The sequence below is a fragment of the Mustela lutreola genome, chromosome 6 (genome assembly GCF_030435805.1).
Source record: "Mustela lutreola isolate mMusLut2 chromosome 6, mMusLut2.pri, whole genome shotgun sequence".
Taxonomy (NCBI): domain Eukaryota; kingdom Metazoa; phylum Chordata; class Mammalia; order Carnivora; family Mustelidae; genus Mustela; species Mustela lutreola.
The window spans coordinates 15,177,651-15,202,440 of NC_081295.1; the positions used below are offsets into that span (position 1 = coordinate 15,177,651).

General features: G+C 45.6%; 1 protein-coding gene across 7 annotated transcripts in view; it reads left to right on the forward strand.

The window, feature by feature from the left end:
- RMND1 (required for meiotic nuclear division 1 homolog) overlaps positions 1-23,517 on the forward strand; it is a 43,699-nt gene extending 20,182 nt beyond the window's left edge. For 3 of the 7 annotated variants that reach the window (XM_059176766.1, XM_059176770.1, XM_059176769.1), the window contains 7 exons: positions 184-426; positions 2,005-2,111; positions 3,186-3,250; positions 3,945-4,021; positions 6,426-6,546; positions 22,699-22,815; positions 23,314-23,517. In XM_059176766.1, the coding sequence (XP_059032749.1) occupies positions 184-426; positions 2,005-2,111; positions 3,186-3,250; positions 3,945-4,021; positions 6,426-6,546; positions 22,699-22,815; positions 23,314-23,355 (772 nt within the window). In that variant the 3' untranslated portion in view covers positions 23,356-23,517. Of the gene's footprint in view, positions 1-183; positions 427-2,004; positions 2,112-3,185; positions 3,251-3,944; positions 4,022-4,147; positions 4,287-4,839; positions 5,073-6,425; positions 6,547-22,698; positions 22,816-23,313 lie in introns of those variants that run through there. The other 4 variants (XR_009354478.1, XM_059176767.1, XR_009354477.1 and 1 more) reach the window with 4 other exon arrangements.
- Positions 23,518-24,790: the final 1,273 nt, after the last annotated feature.

Below are 24,790 nucleotides of genomic sequence, written 5' to 3' on the forward strand. Positions count from 1 at the left end.
CCTATCAAGTTATTCTAGTAAAGGTTTCTCATAAGCCCATTTTCCCCCTATTAGTTTTGAGTGTGGGTGAGATGTAAGAGAACCACTGGTAGAAATGGGGGGCCCGCAGGAAGTGGGGGCCCGACATAGCATCCCCAGGGAAGACGTGTGGGTGGGCAGCCCCGGCTGATTTTCTTGTCTCAGCGAGCAGGGGAAGATGGAGACAGACGGCAGTGCAAACAAGATCGAGAGGCCCTTTTCCTCAGGGAGTTACCTGGCTAGTGGAATACGAGAAAAAGAATTCTTTCTATTAAAGGAAGGGTTGGAAGCAGAACTTGAGGAAAATTTGGAAGAGACGCCAGCTGTAGAAAGACGAGATGAGGTCAGAGCTAACGACTACGAGCCAACAAAGATACAGTACTTGCCTTGTGCCGGGTGCTGTTCCAGGTACTTTACAGGCATCCTTTTATCTGGTCCTGACAAAATAACCCTACAAATGGCGTGAACCAGCTTTTCGGACAAGGTTCAGAGATATTTCGTCCTACCTAAGGGTACCTGACCAGGGATGAGGGCCTGGGCCCAGAGTGGATATGCACTTGAAAGTGAAGACGTGAACCTGAGAGACACAACAGAAGAAGAGCTGGTGGAGTTTTATTAATTTTTTTTATTAAGCACTCAACCTTGTGGCTCTGCTTCCCATGAACCTCCTTTCTATGCTCTATTTCCAGAGCAGACTGATGCTAGACACCCACAGACACGCACACACGCACACTCACCCAGTACCTTACAGACTCTGGAGGAGTGAAGTCCCTAGCTGGGGTGTCTTTGGCTCCCAGATCCCATGTTTGGCTTCATCAGAAAGCCCATCCCAGGGGTGCCTGGGTGGCTCAGTGGGTTAAGCCTCTGCCTTCGACTCGGGTCATGATCTCAGGGTCCTGGGATCAAGCCCCGCATCGGGCTCTCTGCTCAGCAGGGAGCCTGCTTACCCCTCTCTGCCTGCCTCTCTGCCTGCTTGTGATCTCTGTCTTTCAAATAAATAAATAAAATCTTAAAAAAAAAGAAAGAAAGAAAGCCCAGCCCAGCTGCAGCACCGTGGCTGACACATCAGTCTTGCCGGGGATCCCGGCTCTTGCTGCCTCGGGTGGCTCTGCGGCCAACAGCTCCGTCATTAAAGCATCTGGCACCTCTGCTGTCCGGTCTTTTCTTTTTTCTTCCACATGAGGGTGTCAGCATTCTGCCTCGCAGCCTCCCACTGGGTCCATAGCTTTGCCCATCTCTTGCCTCACATCTTCTGTGATGGTTTACCTTGTATGTTGCCTGTTTGCTTGTGACGTTTCTGTCCCCAAGTTCCCTCCCATTCCCTCTCTCCCAGTCCTCGCAAAGGCCTCACATGTGCCCCTCACTGTTCACCGCTTCCCGTCTCCCTTCCGGTTCCCACTGCATCAGTGTGACTGTAGATGACAGCGTGACTGTAGATGACAGTGTGACTGTAGATGACAGTGTGAGTTTAGAGGACAGTGTGACTGTAGGTGACTGTGTAGATAGCTTTATATTCACCATTATTATATTATCCACCATCGACAATAGGAATATATTATATTAACTATTATATATATTACATTTTTTTTCACCATTCACCATCCATTAGCAATTAATTGGGATCATTTTCCCTTTCTACAAAATATTAAAACACACTTGTCAATTTTTGCTATGTGGATTTCCTATAAATGAACCATTCTCCTACTGAACGTCTAGTTTCTTGATTTTTTACTGTTAGTTCACCATAAAAAAAAGTTTTCCTGCACAGATCTTTCTTTGCACCTTTGATTATTTCCTTAGGATAAATTCCTAGAAGTGGCATTATTCAGATCAAAGGGTATAAGAACATTTAGGAGAGTCTTGGTACAAATTGCCAAATGACCTCTAGAAAGAGTATAAGGTGACTACTTCAAAAGAAAAAAAAAATTTTAAAGAAAAAGTGCTTTTTAAGATTTAGAAGATAATTTTTTTTTCTCCTTTTCACAGGGGACAGTCAAAACTTCACAGAGGGGAAATCAGATTAAATTCAGAGCTAGATATAGATGACGCCATTCTAGAGAAATTTGCTTTCTCGAATGCTCTTTGTCTTTCAGGTAAGTTAATGCTACTTGTCAGAGAAAGAGTTACATGGTTTTCATTTCATCAGGGAAGTTTAAGCGTTCAGTAAAGAGTTAGGCATGTTTTCACAGATTATTCAGCAAAGCCTTAACATTGCTTTGCAAAAGAAAAAACAGAATAGAGTGTCTGTGTGAAGGTATTCATTCTTTATTAACTGTATCAGTAAAGCTTTCCCTCTCCAGAAATTTTTGTAGTATTATCCCCTTTGTTTTCCTGTCTTCTGCATGGTGGTTGCTCTCAGGTCGTCTCTAATCCAGGCAGAGGAAGCCCAGTGTGACTGGACGCAGGCCTCTGGGTAAAAGTGTACCCCGGTTCCTCGCAGCAATGGGACAGAGATCCGTGTGCTAAATAGAACTCCAGACATTCAGGGTGCCTGGGGAGCTCAGTCAGTTAAGCCTCTGCCTTTGGCTCAGGTCATGATCTCAGGGTCCTGGGATCCAGTCCTGCATCGGGCTCCCTGCTCAGCCGGGAGTCTGCTTCTCCCTCTCCCTCTGCTTCTCTCCCCAACTTGTACTTTCTCTCAAATAAATAAATAAAACCTTTAAAAAAAAAATACTTCAGACCTTCTCTAAGAATTGTGTGGCGGTCCCCTACACTCCGCTGTGGCGGATGTGGCCTGCCCGGGAGGCTTTGGGGGGCTCGTGAGCCACACGCACAGCCCCGAGGAATGTAAGAAGTAGGAGGGAAGGCAGGGAAGGCCTGGTTCCTGCGCCCTCGACAAGCCACGCTTCCCTTCGGGGTGTACCTGGTGCTCGCTGGCTTTCTGAGATGCAGCGGTAGAAAATTAGGAATTCGACCCAGTGTTGTTGCAGTCTGCCAGCTGGGCTTGGATGTGTACTTTTTCCTCCCTCTTTTTCACTTCCAGTGCTGAACTTGATCATGAGAACGAGCTATTCTCAGGTTTCAGTTGCACATTGTTAGCACATTTGCTCCTTAAACTCTTACTGAAATGGTGGTGAAGGTACCGGGCAAGTAATTGTGCATTCTGTATAAACATGACTATGAGGATGAAAAATGTTCCATTGTTACTCCTTTTTTTTTCCCCCCAGTGAAACTGGCTATTTGGGAGGCATCACTGGATAAATTTGTTGAGTCTATTCAGTCAATTCCAGAGGTAATTATACCAATTTTATGCTTGTTTTCAAGGGTTGGTTTCTATTTGGGAGAAATACAAATTTCCCACCCTAACAATATACTTAGAAGTAAGTAATAAATGCTAGAGAAGCTGTACTGAATTTAAGCAAAAACAGAACATTCATTATACCTAAAATAAAAAATTTTATATATATATTTTTTTACTTTTGAAAACTTAGAATTCTAATTAATTTCTTCTGATGGTGTAGTATTTTTAATATAACTATCCTTTTTTAAAAAGTGAGCTGTTTCCTCTCTAAGGAAGAGGATTATGACCAGTGTTCTTGACTGAAAACTATTTTGCCAAATCATGAGACAAATGGTGGCTTGAAAAGTAATAGTTCTATCAGAATGCACCAAAACTTATTGTTGACTGTAATTTTGTTTTTACTGTGAAAAAATCACAGAATTATACTTGGGAAAAGAGGCCCTGTTTTTTCAATAAGAGATTAGGACTGTAGATCCTAGAAAATGCCATTGAGAAGGGAAATGCAACAAGGGAATATAGAATTTCTATCCATTAAGATGTTGACATTTTGAAGAGAGAGACTGAGACATCATCCAAGGTGTTGTTTACATCTGCTCTAGAATGTGCTTTATGGTCCTGTTACTTGTCGGAGATACGTTTGTGTGGACACATGTATGTATGTCTGTGTTTTTTCCCTCCCAAATAGGCTTTAAAAGCTGGGAAGAAAGTGAAACTATCTCATGAAGAAGTGATGCAGAAAATGGGTGAACTCTTTGCCCTGAGGTAGAATGTTCTCTGTAAATAAGATTAACGTATGTATGTAACAGTGTGAAGAAGATGTTGCTGTCCTTGTCTAGTAAAAAGCCAACGTGGGCCTTGATGGGAAGGGCGGTCTCTCTCGCCTCACAGACATGGAGCCCTGGGAGCTCAATCCCGTTAGAAGAACTTGGGCTGTACTAGGACTGCACTGCAAGACATTCTGTGTGCGCCCAGAGATCATAACTAATCTACGTTAAACCTACATAAGGGAGCCCAGTAGATGTTCTTGGTAGGTAGAAAGATATATTCTAGAATTTGGGTAATGGGAATTCTTGGTAAAAAGATCTCCTCACATCTGGAGAATGTACTACTCAGCGAAATAAGCCAGTCAGAGAAAGACAAATACCGTGTGATTTCATTCGTAGGTGGCATTTACGAAACAAAACAGCAAAGGAAAAAGAGACAAACCAAAAAGACAGACTGTTAGCTGTAGAGAGCAGATGCAGATGGTTTGGCGGGTGTGGGGGGTTGTGTTAGTAGGAGAAGGGTATTGAGAGTACTTATCCTAACGAGCACTGAGCAGTGTATCTAATTGATGAATCACCGTATCGTAACCTAGTAGAACTAATATAACACGTAAACTACATCGGAATTAAAATAAAAACTGTATATATATATATTTATGTGTATATATATATATACTGCATGATATTGCTAAGTGGAAACCAGTGCTACGGAAATGTTGCATACCGTGTGTCGTCCACTCGGAGACACACTGTAAGAAGCCACAGCAGAGACGGATGCTGCCAGTGGAGCTCTGAGACAGTGCTCTTTTATCACAGAATGAACCTCTTACACTGAAATAACTCCTTGAGCTTTGTCGGGTGTGCATGGCATCCCATTCCGTCTTGGGCGCACAGAAAAGGAAAGCAAGAGGGAGAGGAGGGGAATGACAACTAAGTGACAGCCGCCACCGGTGCGACATCATGCCGGCCATTTTCAGAGACAGGAAGGAACGGTGTCTTAAGACTGACGAAGTACATCGCTGTGTCATTTTAAAGAAGTTTCTGGAAAGGTGTTCAGTTTCTTTCATTTTTGTCATTTTCCCAGGATTTATGGGATGAAACATCCCGAATCTTGGCACAATTTCACAGGACAGGATCGTTCAGCGTCTTGTCCCTCCAAGTGTGTGGCACAAGCTACTAGGGATCGCTGTAGATAGTTTGAGAGTGGTTGTCCCACATTCCCCTTAGAGACTGGCCCGGAGAGAAGTGGTCCGGGATTTCTTTACCTGTGCATTCCTCATAGGCCAGGGGCCTGATTCAGGTTGCCAACAAAGTAAAAACCTATTCCCCGGGAGCGCCCTGCAGCTCATCTGAAGCCTTGAGCTCTCTAAGAAGTGGAGGAGAAACAGTCTCCAGCCTCTTCTCTTGGTAATGCCAACAGAATGGCAGATTATAATCATATCAAAATGCAGAGATTAGGACTAAGTATAGCTTATGAACAGTTTCTATAGTGTCTTACTGTTCTTATCCTAAGTTTTCTTCTCTTTACCATAAAAGCACCTGAGTGTTATTAAAAGGAACATGGCAAACCGAATAGATAACATGGCAAGTTGCAACAGTGGGACTTAGAAATTAAGTCCCAATTATGTAGGTACGATCCAATTTGTGTAAACAGACAAAAATGAATATTCATCTTTATCCTGCCATATATGCATACCTCCCATATGTGTTGTGTGTGCACACACATGAATATATGTGTAGAACAGGTCTGGAAGGACACAGTAAAGTGTTCACGGGGCCCAAAGTTGTTTTGGGGTAAGAGGGCTGACTGCTCTTTTCCAGGCTCTTCCCTAGGGATCTCTTTGTTATGGTGAACAACTGTTTATGTTTTACTTCTGTGCCTTATTTTCATCTAAAAGTAAGCACAGGGCTCTTAGGTAAAAAGGTACATGCGTGTGTGTCTTTCCTTGTCCAGTGTCTGTCTGCACACACAGTAAGCGAACAGTGGGGACCTGTGGTGCGTGAGACAAACGGAAAGCCGGGAATAAGGACAGGAGTGACATTTGTCGCTTTACCTTCTCTTTATTTTTAAGCCACATGATTACCTACCCATCAAAAAACGTCTATTTGTAAAAGTTAATGAAAACAGGAAAATGGTCAGAAATTGAAAGCAAAATGAGACAGGTTTTTTTTTTCCCTAACACTTTGTAAGTAACATTAATGTTAAAGATTGAGTTAATTTGGTTGCAAATTTTGAAATTCTCATGTCTTTTTATTTGTGTATTTCTCAGAAGTACTACAAAGGTGAGCGTTAACAAATGTTTTCATAAAATCCTTTGTAAATGGAAATAAAATAGGGACTGTGATTTTTTTAATTCAAGATTTAAAAAGTTATAGTTTTTGGTTGTTTTTTTTTTTTTAAGACACCGTATAAACTTGAGTTCAGACTTCCTGATCACTCCTGATTTCTACTGGGACAGAGAAAACCTGGAACAACTTTATGATAAAACTTGTCAGTTCCTTAGCATTACTCGTAGAGTTAAGGTACGTATTTTGCCCTTTTACTGAGAAAGATAACAACTCTGCTTATAATTTGTGTAATGATGTGAAGAGAAATTTTAAGTAAATGTGTTTAACTGGTTTTGGAGAAATATCTTGTTTGACTTTGATTCTGATCTCTGGATTTCCCCTTCCCCATCTTCTGGGTACAGACAGTTTTCAACACTTTTCTTTATGGCATCAAAGGATATTCTGAGGGGCGCCTGGGTGGCTCAGTGGGTTGGAGCCTCTGCCTTTGGCTCAGGTCATGATCCCAGGGTCCTGGGATCGAGCCCCACATCGGGCTCTCTGCTCCACGGGGAGCCTGCTTCCCCCTCTCTCTCTGCCTGCCTCTCTGCCTACTTGTGATCTCTGTCAAATAAATAAATAAAATCTTAAAAAAAAAAATATTCTGGGGGCGCCTGGGTGGCTCAGTGGGTTAAAGCCTCTGCCTTCAGCTCAGGTGATGATCCCAGGGTCCTGGGATCGAGCCCCGCATTGGGCTCTCTGCTGGGCAGGGAGCCTGCTTCCTCCTTCTCTCTCTCTGCCTGCCTCTCAGCCTACTTGTGATCTCTGCCTGTCAAATAAATAAATAAAATCTTTTAAAAAAAATTATTCTGATAGTTTCTAGGTAAAAAGAGTTTTAGAGACCCACTCTTCTTTCATCGAGCTCTTGTCAAGTCTCAAACAAGACTTGAACCCAAGTTCAAGTCCTGGAACTATGTTGGTGGCAGCAAGAATAGAAATGAATTCAAGAAAGAATTCTCTAAGATCAAGCAATTGGCTTATGGGAGGTCAAGGACAGGGAAGAGTCAAGGATGACTGATGTTTGCCTGTGAGTGACAGGTAGGAAGGTGGCAAAACAGACAGGTGCGGCCGGGGGAGTGGAGGAGCAAAATTTAAGATATGTTGAGAGTAAGTGGCAAGAAGCCATCCAGTGAGGGGCGCCTGGGTGGCTCAGTGGGTTAAGCCTCTGCCTTTGGCTCAGGTCATGATCCCAGGGTCCTGGGATCGAGCCCCACATTGGGCTCTCTGCTCCACGGGGAGCCTGCTTCCCCCTCTCTCTCTGCCTGCCTCTCTGCCTGCTTGTGATCTCTCTCTGTCAAATAAATAAATAAAATCTTAAAAAAAAAAAAAGCCATCCAGTGAGAACCATCACTCATTAGAAGCATGAAAGCAAAATTGTGAAGAGTGACGTAGGTATGAAGAGAATATGAAAGTGGGTGGAGGTGGTCATGATGGAGGTAAACCATAGGGGGTTAGGGAAACAATGGACGTTGTAGGGTAGGAAGCAGAATGGATGTTGTATGATGTGCACGTAGTTCTATGACCTTTTATTACGTTGAGATGCAGAACTGTTCTGTCACCACAAAGATCTTGAGCTGCCCCTTTGGAATCACCTCCCCTCCCCTCCCCCATCATCCTTAACCCCTGGCAGTGACTAATCTATTCTCCATCTCCATAAAATGCTCTGTACATACAGTCATACAGTGTGTGACTTTTAAAACTGACTTTTTTCATTCATTGAGTATAATGGCCTTGCCATCCATCTAAGTTGTCGTCCGTGTCCAACCCTGCCCTCCTGTGCATTACTTAAACATTTTTTGGAGTTCATTTTGATTTATCTATCTGTATATCTTTAGTAAACCTCTTTGAATAGATATTTAGTGCTTTCCCTAGATATTCTCTTGTACATACATAGCTGATCACAGGCTACTCATTTTGACATTTTACCAGGTTAAATCAAGTACTAAAATCTGTTACCCTTTACATGCCTTTACCCGCCACTATTTACAGTGCTCTGCAAACATTGAGAACTCCATCACGGTTACAATTTTTGCTTTAACCATCGAATATAATTTTAGAAAACTCAAGAGGAGAAGGAAATTCTATTGTTTTTACCTATATTTTTTTATTGTTGTTCTTTTTTCCTTAATGATGTTCCATGATATCTTTTACTCATTCCTTCCTGTTTCAAGAACATTCTTGAGTTATTCCTTTAGGATACATCCATAGAAACACAGTCTCCTAGTTGTCCTTTTGTCTGAGACTCTCTTGATTTCCTCTTCCTTCCCAGCAGCTCTAGGATTCTGGGCTGACCGTTTTCTTCCAGCACCCAAAAAACGCCGTGGCATCTAGTTCTGGGCTGCTCGGTTTCTGATGGGATAATGTGAACCTCACATCCTTTCTTACACGTAACGTAAGGCTCTATTCACTTGTTCTGTGGTCTGTTTCCACTGTGGTGTTCATATGGGATAACTTCCTTCATTCTGTCTTCAAGTTTACAGATTCTTTTGCTGCCGAGCCCATCATTGGGTTTTTTATTTTGCTTATTTTATCTGTCTAAAGATAAAATTCTAAAATTTTCCCATGATTCTTCTTATGCTTTCTAGCTCTTTGCTGGGACTTTGGTTTGTTTTTGTTTGTTTGTTTGTTTGTTTGCTTTTCATTTGTTTCAAGCATTTTCATAATATGCTTATTAAAGCAGTTTGATGATGACTGCTTTAGAATTCCGGTCAGATCATTTCAGCATCTGATTTATCGTGATGTTAACACCTCCTGATTGTCTTTCCTCAGTGGCTCCCACCCAAGTTAGTCCCTCCGGTTGCCTCATTGCCTCAAGGGTTATGTTCAAGTGTTTTTGCTTCCGATTCAAGGACCTTCGTGCTCTTTCCTCTTTTCCAGTCTTACTTCCTCCCGCTTCCCCACATTCATCCCATGCCCCGTCAAAAATAAATGACTTACAGGGCTCAGTTGGTTGAGCATCCAGCTCTTGATTTTAGCTCAGGTCATGACCTCAGGGTCATGGCATCAAGCCCTGCATGAGGCTGTCTCCTTTCCCCAGATGGTGAGTGTGTGCACTCTCTCTCAAACAAATAAAATCTTTTTTAAAAAATGGCTTACAAGGGGTGCCTGGGTGGCTCAGTGGGTTAAGCCGCTGCCTTCGGCTCAGGTCATGATCTCAGGGTCCTGGGATCGAGTCCTGTATCAGGCTCTCTGCTCAGCAGGGAGCCTGCTTCTCTCTCTCTCTCTCTGCCTGCCTCTCCATCTGCTTGTGATATCTGTCAAATAAATAAGTAAAATCTTAAAAAAAAAATGGCTTACAATTTCAGTAGCCCACCATGGCTCATTGAATGATCAGGCAGTTCTGGTATCTACGTATTTTCCTCCAGCCCAGACATTTCCCCTTGAATAACAACATCGAAGTCACCTTAGTTGTCTCGGACCTGTATGGTACCCGCTGCAGTTGTCACTGACCTTGTTACCGCCACTGCCTGTATGGGCGGTTTCCAGCGCAGGAGAGCAGAGGTCATTGCCAGCTGTCAGGGAAGGAGGCCTATCCTAAACTGGGCTGCTTTTAGCTGATGCAAGAGGATTGATCAGTGATACTCTTAAGATTCAAATGTCAGGGACGCCTGGGTGGCTCAGTTGGTTAAGCAGCTGCCTTCCGCTCAGGTCATGATCCCAGGGTCCTGGGATCGAGTCCCACATCGGGCTCCTTGCTCTCCCTCTGCTTCTCCCTCTGCCTCTGCCTGCCTCTCTGTCTGCCTGTGCTCGCTCACTCTCTCTCCCTCTGTCTCTGACAAATAAATAAAATCTTTAAAAAAAAAAAAAAAAAGATTCAAATGTCAGTGGCTTCCAAAATGAGTTTAGATATTAAATGACTAACTAGACAGGGTTTGATAATCCAGATATCTGCTCAGACATGAAGGGACTTGGACTTGCGTGGTTGTGGACTGGGCTGAAGTTCCAGAGGCTCTAGAAAGGATGCTAAACACGCTACGGAGTTGAGGGACCCCCTGTGGTTGTGTTGTTAGCTCTCACTGTGAAACAGACTGTTCCAAAACTGAGTGGCTTAAAACAGCACTTGCTTTCTTACTGTCTGTGGGTCAGGAGCCCGGGTCCAGTTCAGCCAGAGCCTCCGGCGCTCTCTCTCTCTCTCTCTGTGGTCTCAGGCATCAGCTGGGAAGGTGAACTCCCTAGTTCACTCATGTGTTGTTGACAAGATTCAGTTCCTCTCGGGGTGATGGGCTAAAGCCTCAGTTCCTCCCGAGCTGTTGGCCAGAGAGGCCTCCCTCAGCTCCCTGACCTGTAGTCTTCTCTGGGGAACCGGACCTCACAGCATGGCAGCTTGTTTCATCAGGCTGAGCAGTGAGAGAATGCGGGCAGAGCACCACCAAGATGGACCCACAGTCTCTTGTAACTTAATCGCAGCAATTACAGCCTGCCACTTCCGCTGTATTCTTTTTGTTAGAAACAAGTCACTGGGCCCAGCCCACAGTCAGGGAGGGGATTGCACAAGGGTATGAATGCCCAGAGACGAGGACCTTTGGGTGGTGTCTTGGTTAGGCGTCTGCCTAACGCAGACTTCAGGTTTTGAAAAAGGTGGAGAACATTTTTGGGAGCCTCCTTGGTCAGCACCGTGCCCTGCGTCGTTCTCACAGTGCTGTTAGGTTAGTGACGCCCTGCTTCCCGCCACCAAAGGCCCTGCCAGCAAGCATCACTGGTCTCGTGTTCTGAATCATCAGGAAGCCGACTGCCACTGCCACTTGGCTTGGGCAGGAAGGTTGATGCCAAAGAAATGAGCTGATCTTTGCCCTGGAAGGTGGCCATATTGATGTGTCTGTCCTCACTGTACAAGATGGAGTTACTGGCATCAGGTCTACAACTGAGGACACCTTGTGTGAAGAATACCTTGACGACCAGATGGTCAGCTAATTCATGGCCAAGATCAAGTGCAAACAGAAGACAAACATCGGTGAGAACAAAAGGGCTGTGTAGGCTCCTCCCTGCCATGTGTACTATGCTGAGTACCCTCTGTCTTCAGTATCCGGGCCAGTTTGAGATTGAGTCCCTCCATGAAAGGATTGACATGTAACTGCTACCACCCATCAGCAGCTGGGGAATCAGATGCTAACTAACCCAGTCTTTGGCACCCTGGACCCGGGGAGAAAGCCCCATACAGTGCCAGCTAGACAAGGCACTAATCCCTCCAGGTGGTTTTATCATAGCCCCAAGATTGAACATCTCCTATGAAAAGAAGTAAAACCAAATTTATTCACAGACGACAGGATCTTGTATGGAGAATGTCCTAAGACATCTACCAAAAAGCTACTAGAACAAATTAGTGAATTTACCAAAGTTGCAAAATCCAAGGACACTATATAAAAAATAATTCTTTTTCTTTATACTACCAATGAACAATTGGAAAATGAAAATTTTGAAATGCCATTTATAATACCATCAAAACCTCAGATTACTTAGGAAAACTTTTTTTTTTTTTTTTAAGATTTTATTTATTTATTGGACAGAGAGCCCAAGCAGGGGGAGCAGCAGACAGAGAGAGAGGGAGACGCAACCTTCTGGCTGAGCCAGGACCCCAACACGGAGCTCAGTCCCAGGACCCCAGGATCATGACCTGAGCTGAAGGCAGGTGCTTACCCAGCAGAGCCAGGCAGGCGCCCCTCTTTTGCCCATTAACAAAATCGGCTGTTCCTTAAACATTGAATAGAAACAGTTCTTCGTATATGCTGGGGAAGTCCTTCATCAGGGAGGTCTACGGAGAATGTGTCCCAGACTGTGGCTTGCCTTTTCATCTTCTTCTTTTTTTTTTTTTTTTTTTTTTTTAAGATTTTATTTATTTGACACAGAGAGAGAGACAGCAGGAGAAGGAACACAAGCAGGGGGGTGGGAAAGGGAGAAGCAGGCCTGCTGCTGAGCAGGAAGGCTGATGTGGGGCTTGATCCCAAGACCCTGGGATAATGACCTGAGCGGAAGGCAGACACTTAACGACTGAGCCACCCAGGCACCCCACTGTTTCAAAGAGCATTAGCTTTTCTTTTGGGTGAAGTTCAACTTGTGTAGTCTTTCCTCCAAGGTTCATGCTTTTTTTTTTTTTTTTTGTCCTAAAAAATCTTTACCTGGCTCAAAGTCATGAGACTTTTCTGCTATATTTTCTTCTTGAAGTTTTAAAATTTTAGCTTTAGTGAAACAGTAGGTACTAACTTGGTGGGAGTGACTGAGAAAAGACAATCAGTAGGTGTTAACATCAGTATTTAGGTCTCTGATCCATTTGTTTAAAGATTTTATTTATTTATTTGACAGAGATCACAAGTAAGCAGAGAGGCAGGCAGAGAGAGAGAGAGAGGGAGAGAGGAGGAAGCAGGCTCCCTGCTGAGCAGAGAGCCAGATGTGGGGCTCGATCCCAGGACTCTGGGATCATGACCCTAGCTGAAGGCAGAGGCTTTAACTCACTGAGCCACCCAGGCACCCCTCTGATCCATTTTAAAATGGTGTGAAGTAAAGGATAGAATTCAGCTATCCAAGTGTTCCAACACCATTTGTTGAAAATATTATCCCTTCATTACTGAACTGATTTATATTGGTCAAAGATCAATCGCTTGGGGCGCCTGGGTGGCTCAGTCGGTTAAGATTAAGCAGGTCAGGGGTGCCTGGGTGGCTCAGTGGGTTAAAGCCTCTGCCTTTGGCTCAGGTCATGATCTCAGAGTCCTGGGATGGAGCCCCACATCAGGCTCTCTGCTCCGCAGGGAGCCTGCTTCCTCCTCTCTCTCTGCCTGCCTCTCTGCCTGCTTATGATCTCTCTCTCTCTCTGTGTCAAATAAATAAAATCTTAAAAAAAAGATTAAGCAGGTCATGATCCCAGGGTCCTGGGATTGAGCCCCATGTTGGGCTCCTTGCTCAGTAGGGAGCCTGCTTCTCCCTTTGTCCCTTCCCCTACTTGTACTCTCTCTCAAATAAATAAAATAAAATCTTTAAAGTAAAAATACATAAGCGGCCAAAAGATTTGAAAAGACACCTCGCGAAAGAAAATAATGCAAATGGCCAAAAAACCATGAAAAGATGTTCAACATCCTTGTTCACCAAGGAAGTACGATTAGAACTACAATGTGATTTCACTACACACCCCTTAGAGTGGCTGAAATTAACAGACTAATGCCAAGGGTTCGTAAGGCACTAGAACTTCATTACCTGTGGGACTAGAACTTGGTACCACAGCTTGGCAGTTCCTCATAAAATTAACCATTGTCTTACTATAAGACTCAGCAGTTCTTCTTCTTAAGTGTTTTACCCAGGAGAAATGAAAACACGTGTCCTCAGTGTTTCATACACAAATGTTCGCAGCAGCTTTATTCATAATCGCCCAGAGTGAGAAGCAGTGTGGCACCCAGCAGCAGGTGGAGGGTAAACGAACTGTGCCATATGCACAGAGCGGACTAGCAGGCAGCGACAGTAAGGCCCCGACTGGTCCCTGCCTCAACACGGAGAATATCAGTCACGCCAGGTGAAAAATCCAGACACAAACACGTGCGGTTGTGTTTATGGGATCTAGAAAGGCAATTACATCTATAGGTACAGAACGTAGATCTGTGGGGCGCCTGGGTGGCTCAGTGGGTTAAAGCCTCTGCCTTCGGCTCGGGTCATAATCTCAGGGTCCTGGGATCGAGCCCCACATTGGGCTCTCTGCTCAGCTGGGAGCCTGCTTCCCCCCTCTCTGCCTGCCTCTCTGCCTACTTGTGATCTCTGTCAAATAAAGAAATAAAATCTCTTAAAAAAAAAAAAAAAAGAAAGAAAGAAAGATCCGTGATTCCCTGGAGCTGGGGAGGGGTGAGTGGATGGGGCTGTAGTTTCAGAAGGAGCAGCAGGGAACTTTGGGGGATGATGGGGAATGTTCTGCGGGCAGCTACAAGGGTATCTGTTCGTCAAAAGTCTTCCAGTTGTCTGCTTAGAATGGCTGCATTCTATCATGCATAAACTACGCCTCATAACGTTAATTTGAAAATAAAACATCTGGTGAGAATTCTGTAATAGACTAAATGAAAACATCAGTGTCGATGAGACACATTCACTGGGGGCAGATTGGAGAGCTCTCTGAGTTACTGCTCTTGGATGTCTCTTTTTCATATGGAATGGAGACTTGTGATGGAATCATGATCGATGTGACAAGGTAGAAAGTCATTGCCGCCACGCAGCAGCAGACCTTCCCTACCTCTTCCGATAATCAGCGTGCTGTGCCTAATTGAGTCCGTGAAAGTGGCTGGGCAGAAACCCAAATAACCAGCTGCTTCCCCAGCCCATCCGGTCTTCCCTCAAGTTACGGTTCCATGATGCTGATGCCCTTCGCTTGTCCCTCGTGGACAAGACTACAAGAAAGGAGATAAAAGATGACGATGACCAGTTCTGAAGGCGGACTGAGGGTATGGTTCAGAGGAGAAGTATAAAGACAAGGACATCTTTCAAGAACTTACTCAATGGGAGCGCTACGTCCAGCAGGAAAGCCGGAGTTGAAGATGAGACATGTCAGAGCAAGACCAATAGTGAAGATGAAGTCAATGAAATCATCGGCTAGCGGGACGGGAACCAGCTGCTGAGGAGGAAGGGAAACCGGAGACCATGCTGAGGCTCATCACTCTGCTAACCCAGGAGGGGCACCTCCAGCCGAGGCGCCATTGGAAGGTTGACTGTGCAGTCCAGAGAGTCGGTGTGGTGGGGTCCAGTCAGTCCCCAGATCAGAAAAGTCCCAGAACAAGTCAGTTCTGTGGCAGTTTTGTTTTTTTTAAATCTCATATGAACTAGATTGAACGACAGTCCTCCTGGCTCCTCAGTCCTCAACTGAGTACAGTGTGAGGACGCATCCATTGCATTAATCAGGATAAAAATAAGGGTCTTTTTAAATTTCACACCATCACAGATAATCTATAGCTTATGTTCTTTCAAGTTGATGTGATTCGATTCACTTGGTACCTTTGGGCCAGGACATCCCTGGTTGCATTTTGCCAGATGAGCCCAAATGTCCCGTTCTTGGAAAGTTTTCCCTTCTGGTCTGTGCCTCTGCCTCTGGAGCTTTCTGTACATATCCCTCTCATGCAGCGCTTACAACCTGCATCTTCGTGTTCTGATGACATGTGCAGACCGGGTTCCTGGCGAGGGCCTTCTTCCGGTTCATAGACCGCCACCTTCTCACTGTGCCCTCGCATGACAGGAGAAAGAATGCTGTCTTGTGTCCCCTCCCCTTCCTGTAAGGACACTAATCCTGCCCTCATGACCCCACCTACACCTGATCGCCTCCCAAATCCCCATCTCCAGATACTATCACCTTCGGGATTAGGGTTTCACTGTAAGAATTTAAGGGGGACACAAACTTTAATTCCGTAATACCAACAGTCCCTGAAACTCCACTTCATTTTTTCTTTCGGAGCTAAAATTCAAGATTGATTTTAATTATCTTCATAAATTATATATTTCTACCACATCTTTATTGGATTCTATGTTAGGAACTGGGGCAAGATAGCTAAAAGTAGAAGTAGCAATGTATTAGGGGGAAAGGGACTTACAGGAAATTGGACCTGCACTCGTGGGATTTCCCCCTCTCCTTCCTAAAAACACAGCAGCAAAAGGGATAGAAGCTACTTTCCCCCTAAATATCTAAATATATGATGGGCACACCAGAGTGGAGGGGTTATTTGGCTCATGGGCCCAGAGGGCGAGGGATGCGGATTGGGACCTGTAGCGCGTAAACAGCGGCCGGGCATGATGGCCACATGGGTTTAGACTACATTTCACTTTATCTAATGGATTTGGACATTCTGTTTCTGAAAACTCATTACAAAGCAACTCAAACTTACGGTCATCAGAATTCCTTGGGTAACTAACAGTTTTTATGGAAGTCCTCTCACTTCCACCTGCATCTGCCTCCCCTGTAGCAGGGTGCCCCATGATCATTACTCTCAGCACCTTCGTGGCTTGATTGAGTCATTACAGCTAATTGTTTTTCATTTCCCAGGCCCACTCTGAGCCATTTTTTTGGTGTTAAATCTTCCACAAGTTACCAAGCATACTTAGAAGTTCCCAGACTATGTTTCTCAGAGTATGTTCTTTTTTTTTTAAAGATTTTGTTTATTTGAGAGCGAGACAGAGCATAAGCAGGGGCGGCGGGGGCGGGGGGAAGAAGCAGACTCCCCACTGAGCAGGGAGCCCGACGAAGGGCTCAATCCCAGGACCCTGGGATCGTGACCCAAGCCAAAGGCAGATGGTCGCAGGACTGAGCCACCTAGGCGCCTCTCTGAGTATTTTCTTATCACGCTGAAGGCAGTTAAGACTAGTTGGGTTTTGTCAAGATTATTCAGAAGAAGTTAAAAGAATTTAGCCTGCCTCAGGGTGCTCAACACAACCCTGGGGTTGTAGGGGATACAAAAGAAAAGAGCTGGTGCCGCCCTTCGGCAAGCTTTACCATCTAACAAGACGACGCCCGGAGCAAGGAGGGTTAGTGGAAATGCCAGCAGAAAGCTGTTCCTTGTTCCATTTGGTTGGTTTTCTTTTTCCCCAGAGAAAGGAATCTGGAAAAATAAGAGTATTAGGCATGAGATATGCTCAAAGGAGTCCCAAGACGTTGAGGGTGGAGGTCAAGTATTTCATTTGGTAATTAAGAGACGGAAGGCGCCTGGGTGGCTCAGTGGGTTAAGCTGCTGCCTTCAGCTCAGGTCATGATCTCAGGGTCCTGGGATTGAGTCCTGCATCGGGCTCTCTGCTCAGCATGGAGCCTGCTTCCCTCTCTCTCTCTCTCTGGCTGCCTCTCTCCCTACTTGTGATCTCTCTGTCAAATAAATAAATAAAACCTTAAAAAAAAAAAAATCCACTTGTTAAAAAAAAAAAAAGACGGACTAGAAAAGATGAGGGGAGGCACAGCAGGGCAGTTGGGGCGGAAGAGCCAGGCAGGGGGGTGTCGCTCGCCGCACCTTCTCTGGGAGTGTCCTCCAAAGTTCTGTCCCGGCTGCTTCTCCTGCCTGCCCCAACAGCTCTCCTCTTCGGGTCCATGACTTCCAACCCCGTGTTTTCCGGATGATTTTCAGCTGAGTATCTCTAACCTCAGGTCTCCGCTTGCCTTCCAGGTGTTTTCCGTTCCCTAGCAGATCTCACACGCCTTCCACAGTGACCCATCTCCTAGCGTCCCTTTGAGTGTCCGTGCTCTGTGTCACTCCACACTAGAAGGTCAGCTCCCGGAGATCAGAGACCAGGATTATTTTCTTCCTTGTTATCTTCCCAGTTCTTGGCAAGGCCTAGAGAGCACATGGCTCAGTAAATATTTGTACAATTAATCGGTGATTAAGATTTCAAAATGAAGCCCATGGTAGTCTCCCAGAAAACACTGAACATCTAGTCTCCATTTCAGCTTGTGGCAGGACCATTAGTTCCTCCATCTGTCCGTCAACCAGAAAGCCGAAAGGCCTCGTGGTTTCCTCTTCCTCCGTCACCCTCCACGTCCAGTCACACTGTCCTTTCATTTTCTCCTCAGGGTCCTTTGTTCATTGACAGGTATTTATGGAAAGTCTGTACGATGGGCCGTGGGCTGATAAAACTGGGGGGATTACCATACTGACCGCTGCCTTCAGAATGTATTGTATGACGGCTCTGTAGGTCAGCAGTCTGACTTGACAGTCACTGAGCCAAAATCAAGGTGTTGGCAGGGCCGCGTTCCTTTCTGGAGGCTGTGCGTAGGGAAAGGCTCTGTCCTTGCCTTTCGCAGTTCCTACGGGCTGCCCACATTCTTGGCCTGCAGCCCCTTCCCTGTAACAGAGGCGAGTTCCAGACTCCTCGCGTAGCATCGCTTTAAGCTCTTGTACCTGCCAGTTCCACTTTGAAGGACCCCTGTGATTCCACTGGACACCCCCCCCAAGTCATCTAGGTTTTGCTCCCTGTCTTAAGGTCAGCTGATTTCCGACGTTAATTCCATATGGAATCCTATTCCTGTTGCCATGTCCTAGTCACACTGTTCCACTCACAATTTGGCACTAACTCATCTTTTTAACCTCATTTTCAAGTACTTCCTTCCAAGTATCTAGCATGCTTTGCCTCTGTGCTGTTTCCTGTCTTGGGCGCTCCCCCCTTCCCTTGGCTCCCTACCTTTTCTTCCTGGCACCTGCCTATCTCTTTTAAGATTTTATTTATTTTTGTGTATGAGAGAGAGCGAGCAAGCATGAGTGGGGGAGGGGGAGTGGGGAGGGACAGAGGGAGAAGCAGGCTCCCCGCTGAGCAGGGAGCCAGTGCAGGACCCCAGGACCCCATCGCAGGACTCTGGGATCATGAGCTGAGCCAAAGGCAGATGCTGCACTGAGGGAGCCACCCAGGCGCCCACTCCCCGCCTGTTGAGCGCCTACTCCACATTCCCACCTCTGTGGTACCATCCCTGTTTCCTCGTGCTCTTCACGTGTGTGCAGGTAACACGCAGGACTCTATAGCTCAATGAAGCAGGAAGCCAGGACGGTCCTGCTTGCACACCACAGAAAAGTTTGAACGAGCTTACTTACTTAGCACCATGAAAGGCTGAGAAGAACAGGCTAGAGTGTGGGAGTGGGGAATGTCTATCGCACAGATCCAAATAAGTCAGTCTCTCCTCGCCACTTTCTGAGCCAAGCTGGCCTCCTGGTGGCCTTCTCTGTGGGAATGGGAGAAATGGGTGTGGGAAGAGGGAATTTCCAAGTTTACATTTCACCCGACCTGGCAACTTCAGAGGACTGGCACATGTGTCCATCTTTGACCAACCGTATGAGGAGGAAGTGGGCGCTATGGTTGGCTAAGCCCCTGGGTCTTCTAGCCACCCCTTCCACCCTGGGGGTTCGGGGGGAGTGCTGGCGAGGGTGTCAGGTGGGTGCTGAGATCATGGTTGGCTGAATCAGGTGGAAGAGTCACTCCCCCAAGTGGGGGGGGGGGGGCTGGGCAGCCAGCAGATGGCTGGGAGGCAGAATGAAGGAAGCGCTAAAATAAGGAAGCGGTGCTTTCGGAGCACCGAGGAAAGAGCGGGCTGGGAAGGCGGCACAGGGCGCCATCCTCAGAGGCGTGACTGGACCAGATGATCTGGGATTGTTTCATGTTGTCGAGAAGGCAGTGGATGCTAAAATGTTTAAAGCTGTTGAATGGAGGAGTGACTTGATCCAGCTGCTTAGAATGAGAACCTTGATGCCAGTGGGGGGCGGGGGGAGTGGATCTGTTCTTAACAAGTAATATTTCATGAAGACCTCCTGTGTGGTATTAAGGAGTGCTAAGAAGGAGGTAGATTCAAGACTGTCCACCGTGGGGCCTAACTGTAGGGAGTGGGAATTAGAGATCAAAGATCTCCACCCCAGGGGTGCCTGGGTGGCTCGGTCCATTAAGCGTCTCCCCTCCCTCAGGTCATGGACAGAGTCCCACGTCACGCTCCATGCTTGGCAAGGAGTCTGCTTCTCCCTCTTCCTCTGCCTGCCACTCCTCCTGCTTGTGCGCGCTCTCCTCTCTCTGCCAAATAAATAATCTTTTTTTTAAAGATTTTATTTATTTATTTGACAGAGAGATCACAAGGAGGCAGAGAGGCAGGCAGAGAGAGAGAGGAGGAAGCAGGCTCCCCTCTGAGCAGAGAGCCTGATGCGGGGCTCGATCCCAGGACCCTGAGACCATGACCTGAGCCGAAGGCAGCGGCTTAACCCACTGAGCCACCCAGGTGCCCCTAAATAATCTTAGAAGAAATAATCTCTACCCCAGGTGACTGGGAACAGCATGACCTGATCAGAGGAGGGAACGCAAGACAAGGGATAGACTTGGACAGGATGTCAGTTTTAGTTTGAGAAACATTAAAGTTGTGTGGTCAGGAAACCCGTAAGATGTTCTGGAGGCAGGTAGAAATTCAGTCAAAGAAGAAACCAGAATTACACAGTTATATTTGGGAGTATAAGAGATCGTTTAAGTCTATCCCAAAGTGTGGGGTATGTACACTTGTTCAAGAGCGGAATTTAGGTGACACCTGGACCCTGAACAAGTTTGGTTTTGGTGGTTTAGTGGCTCCTGATGGGCCCTCTAATGTATGCTCCTCCCTCTTTCCAGGGAGTCAGGCTCAGTTTCCTGAAGGTAACAGTGTTTTATGTCACGCTGTTGTCCATTTATGGCGATGACAGTTTACTTTTTTTTTTTAAAGCATTTTTTTTTAAGATTTTATTTATTTATTTGACAAAGATCACAAGTAGGCAGAGAGACAGGCAGAGAAAGAGGAGGAAGCAGGCTCCAAGCTGAGCAGAGAGCCTGATGCGGGGCTTGATCCCAGGACCCTGGGATCATGATCTGAGCCGAAGGCAGAGGCTTTAACCCACTGAGCCATCCAGGTGCCCCGACAGTTTACTTTTAAATAAACATACTAAGCATAGTCTTTTGGAAATGACTTAACAGTCCAGTTGGCACATACACTTCACAGAAGCAGTGATGGTGAGATGTAGGGTTACCGAAGTTTCGGGAGCGTCTACACAAACCGAAGTGGGTGAGACAGTACAGAGCACAGAGCTAGAAGACAAGAAGGGTAAGAGCAGGACTTTGGGAAGTGTCATCTAAAGGCAGAAGGGGGCAGAGAAAACCCAGGAAAAATGGCTGTCCGGGGTAGAACCTAGATCTTAGGGGAGGAAGTGTGCCTTTCAAGGTCTTGTCAAATGCCTGAATTCACTGAGGTTTAGAACCAAGAAAAATTGTTACGATGGAGACATTTCCAAGTTCCAGAAGAGTTGTAATATGCAGTTGCTAAGGGCTAAAGAGTAAAGCAGGTGACGAGGAAGTGGGGAAGAACGTGTCTGTTTAGTCGCCTGGAAGAGAGAATGAAGCCTGCGGATGAGCATGTTTCTAGAGCAAGATCGGGCGGCCCGTTCGCGCCGGGAAGGAGGGCCAGGAGGGAGGGGCGGCCCTGGTGTAAGCATTTGACGGAGCAGAAGCGACAGGATGGCCATCAAGGCTGGAAACACGGTGAATGTATGCTTATAACTGCGGTCCCTTGTGTTCTCTTTATTGAAGCAGTTTATTATTATTATTTTTTAATATTTGAGAGAGAGGGAGGAGAGAAAGAGCACCAGGGGGGCGGGGCCAGGCGGGGGGGTGGGTGGAGAAGCAGACCTCCCGCTGAGCAGGGAGCAGGACGCAGGGCTGGATCCCAGGACCCTGAGATCATGACCCGAGTGGAAGGCAGATGCTTAACTGAGGAGCCACCCAGGCGCTCCTGGGGCAGTTTAAGGCTCTGTGCACCGCCGCAGTCCATAGGGTACACCGGCACCTTTCTGTCAATCCCCAAACATGCATCTGTGAATGATGGTCTCAAATGTCCAGACCAAACCCATAAGGAATCAGGGAGAATCAGGCTATCTTAGAAAAAGTTTCCAGACTTTTTCCAATTTTCAAAAGAAGGTGAGATACAGAGATTAAGGAGGTCCAACCACCAGTGGTCACATCCAAGTCTTAAATTCAGAGACTGTTTTCTGGGGCGCCTGGCTGTTCATTCCCTACAGCATGCGACTCTTGATCTTGGGGTCATGAGTTCAAGCCCCACATTGGGTATAGAAGTTACTTAAAAATAAAATCTTTAGAAAAACAATCCCCCCCCCCCGCCAAAGATTCTGTTTTCTGTGACCCTGCCCCAACCAGCACGTGGTGGGGCATTGGAACCCCAAAGTTCTGCAGTTCAGCACTAAAAGCAGTGCCAACTAGTGGCAAGTGTGCCCCCAGCCAAATGGTACAGTCTGGGGGTCTGTACAGAGCCTGAACAATTTTAGAAAGTAATCATCATTTTTATCTTTTCGGACGTTTTGGCCACAACGTGTTTCAAATTTGCCTTTTTTTTTTTGAAAGATTTTATTTATCTGACAGAGATCACAAGTAGGCAGAGAGGCAGGCAGAGAGAGAGAGAGAGGGAAGCAGGCTTCCTGCGGAGCAGAGAGCCCGATGCGGGGCTCAATCCCAGGACCCTGAGATCATGACCCGAGCCGAAGGCAGCAGCCCAAACCACTGAGCCACCCAGGCGCCCCTCAAAATTTGCCTTTCTTAACAGCTAAACTTCCAAGGGCAGCTAACCAGAAACTGGGACTCAAAACCTTTTTTACGTCTTCCCTCCCGTCTTAAGAATGCAAGAGTTTCAATAGAAGTACTTCCTGCCGTTCGGTCTGTGCGAATCAAAGTGTCTCTATGCGGACTCCAGGGAGGCAGGTTCCCACGGGCAGGCTGCCTTGGGGACAGAGCGGAGCGACACTTGGAGGATAAATTGTTTACCTATTTCAGACCTGGAGTTTTGAAATGTGACGTTACTTAGTTCTTAAACCCGTTTGAATATAAATACAGGTGCTTCCTGAGGTTTTTCTAACGCAGGTTATGAATGAGAAGCTTCAGCACTGCATGGAGCTGACAGATCTAATGCGGAATCACCTGACAGAGAAGAGGGCGCTCCGCCTGGAGTGGATGATTGTCATCCTCATCACCATCGAGGTACACGGCCGTGTAGAAGGAAAGCGGGGGCACCTGGCTGGCTCAGCCAGTGGGGAGGACACTGTTGGTCTCGGGACTGTGGGTTCAAGCCCCACATGGGGTGTAACTAGAAAAAAAAAATTAAAAATCTAAAAAAAAAAAAAGAAAAAAGATAATTTGACACAGAAAATGACAGTGGAAAAGAGCATGGCTTTGTTCTAATTACTAAGTCTATTTGGAAGTGAGGCAAGTTTCAAGGGACTGTGGTAATCCTGCAAATGCAAAGTGTGATTTTTGGAGGTGTTGCATTTTATGAAGATAGCATTTAGAGAATATTCTAGCTGCACATCTGTAACGTACAACCCAGCAGTAAGAACCTTTGCCTCACATCTGGACAGCTTACCATGAGGGAAAGACTTCAGGAGCATTTTCAATAATCACAATTTTGGAAAAATCATTTAGGTTTTTTATCAGTGATTTGCTATGAAACTGACAAATCTCATTTCTTATCACCCTAAGGTCATGTTTGAATTGGGACGAGTATTTTTTCTCATCAAGTGATAACCAGAGAAAAGTATCAGTGCAAAAAGATATTCAAGTTCTACAATCAAAATATTCTATTGGGGGAATCTCTTATTTAATTGGTATTTAATATTTTTAATCAATGTGATGATCTTTTTCAGCTCCTGTATGTATTGCTGCTTGAATAAAAATTATGAAGAATCTGGTGCTTGAGTCTTTAACACTGAGAGTTTGAAAGGAAGACATTGTAGAACTGTAGAAAGCTTAACACCTAGGAAAACTAGGCAAAGATACTTATTAAAGCTAAATGTCTTAAATTTTGGACACTATCCCTTCACCTGTCCCCAGGAAATCCCAATCACAGCCCTAAGAGAACCATACACGAAACTCTGGAGTATTGAAATAAATACATGAGAGGATCGTGCTGACAGGAATGAATTTAGACACCTACTTTGGATGGTTTAATTTCAGTATGGCTGCTCACTGGCACTACTACCCACACCTTTACTACCAATTTAGTCAAAATAGTCTTCCCGGGGCGCCTGGGTGGCTCAGTGGGTTAAAGACTTTGCCTTCAGCTTGGGTCATGATCGCAGGGTCCTGAGATCGAGCCCCGAATCGGGCTCTCTGCTCAAGAGGGAGCCTGCTTCCTCCTCTCTCTCTGCCTACCTCTCTGCCTACTTGTGATCTCTCCCTCTGCCCAATAAATAAATAAAATCTTGGAAAAACAAAAAACAAAATATTCTTCCCACACGTTTTTTTAGTTTCACACATACTTTGAGAAAATGAAAAAATGGCATGAATAAAGAACTTGACCTTTATGTGCTTACCATCTTGAACTGATAAACATTTTTAAAAAGCAAAGTCCTTTTGGGGCACCTGGGTGGAGCAGTCAGTTAAGTGTCCGACTGCTGGGTTTTGGTTCAGGTCGTGAGATTGAGCATGCTAGAGTCTCTCCCTCTCCCCACCATCCCATGTTCTAAAATCTTTAGAAAGTAAATTCCTTTTTATCTTCATTTAGACATAACCCCACTTGTCCCATGTGCTTCCCACCACATTGAATTTAAATGTTGCTTTTTTCATATATTAAATGGGGGGTTAGATACATCCACCCCCCCCATAGTTGAAGATCTGTGTATCTTTGACTCCCCCAAAACTTAATATAGCCTGTTGAGCAGAAGCCTTACCAATAAGTCAATTAACACGTTTGTCATATTTTTTACTGTATTCTTACAATAAGGCAAGGTAGAGAAAAGATTTGAGAAAACCCATTTACATACTAGATGTACTGTATTTATGGCTAGAACCCACCCGCATATAAATGGAACTGTGAAGTTCAATGAAACCTGTTATTCAAGGTTTCTATGAATACAGTATTAACTGTTCTAAACCGAGATACTTAAATTTTGCAGCTTTAAGTGCCACACAGGATTTCCCCTAGAGAATGCACATCTATCTATATACCCTTACTATT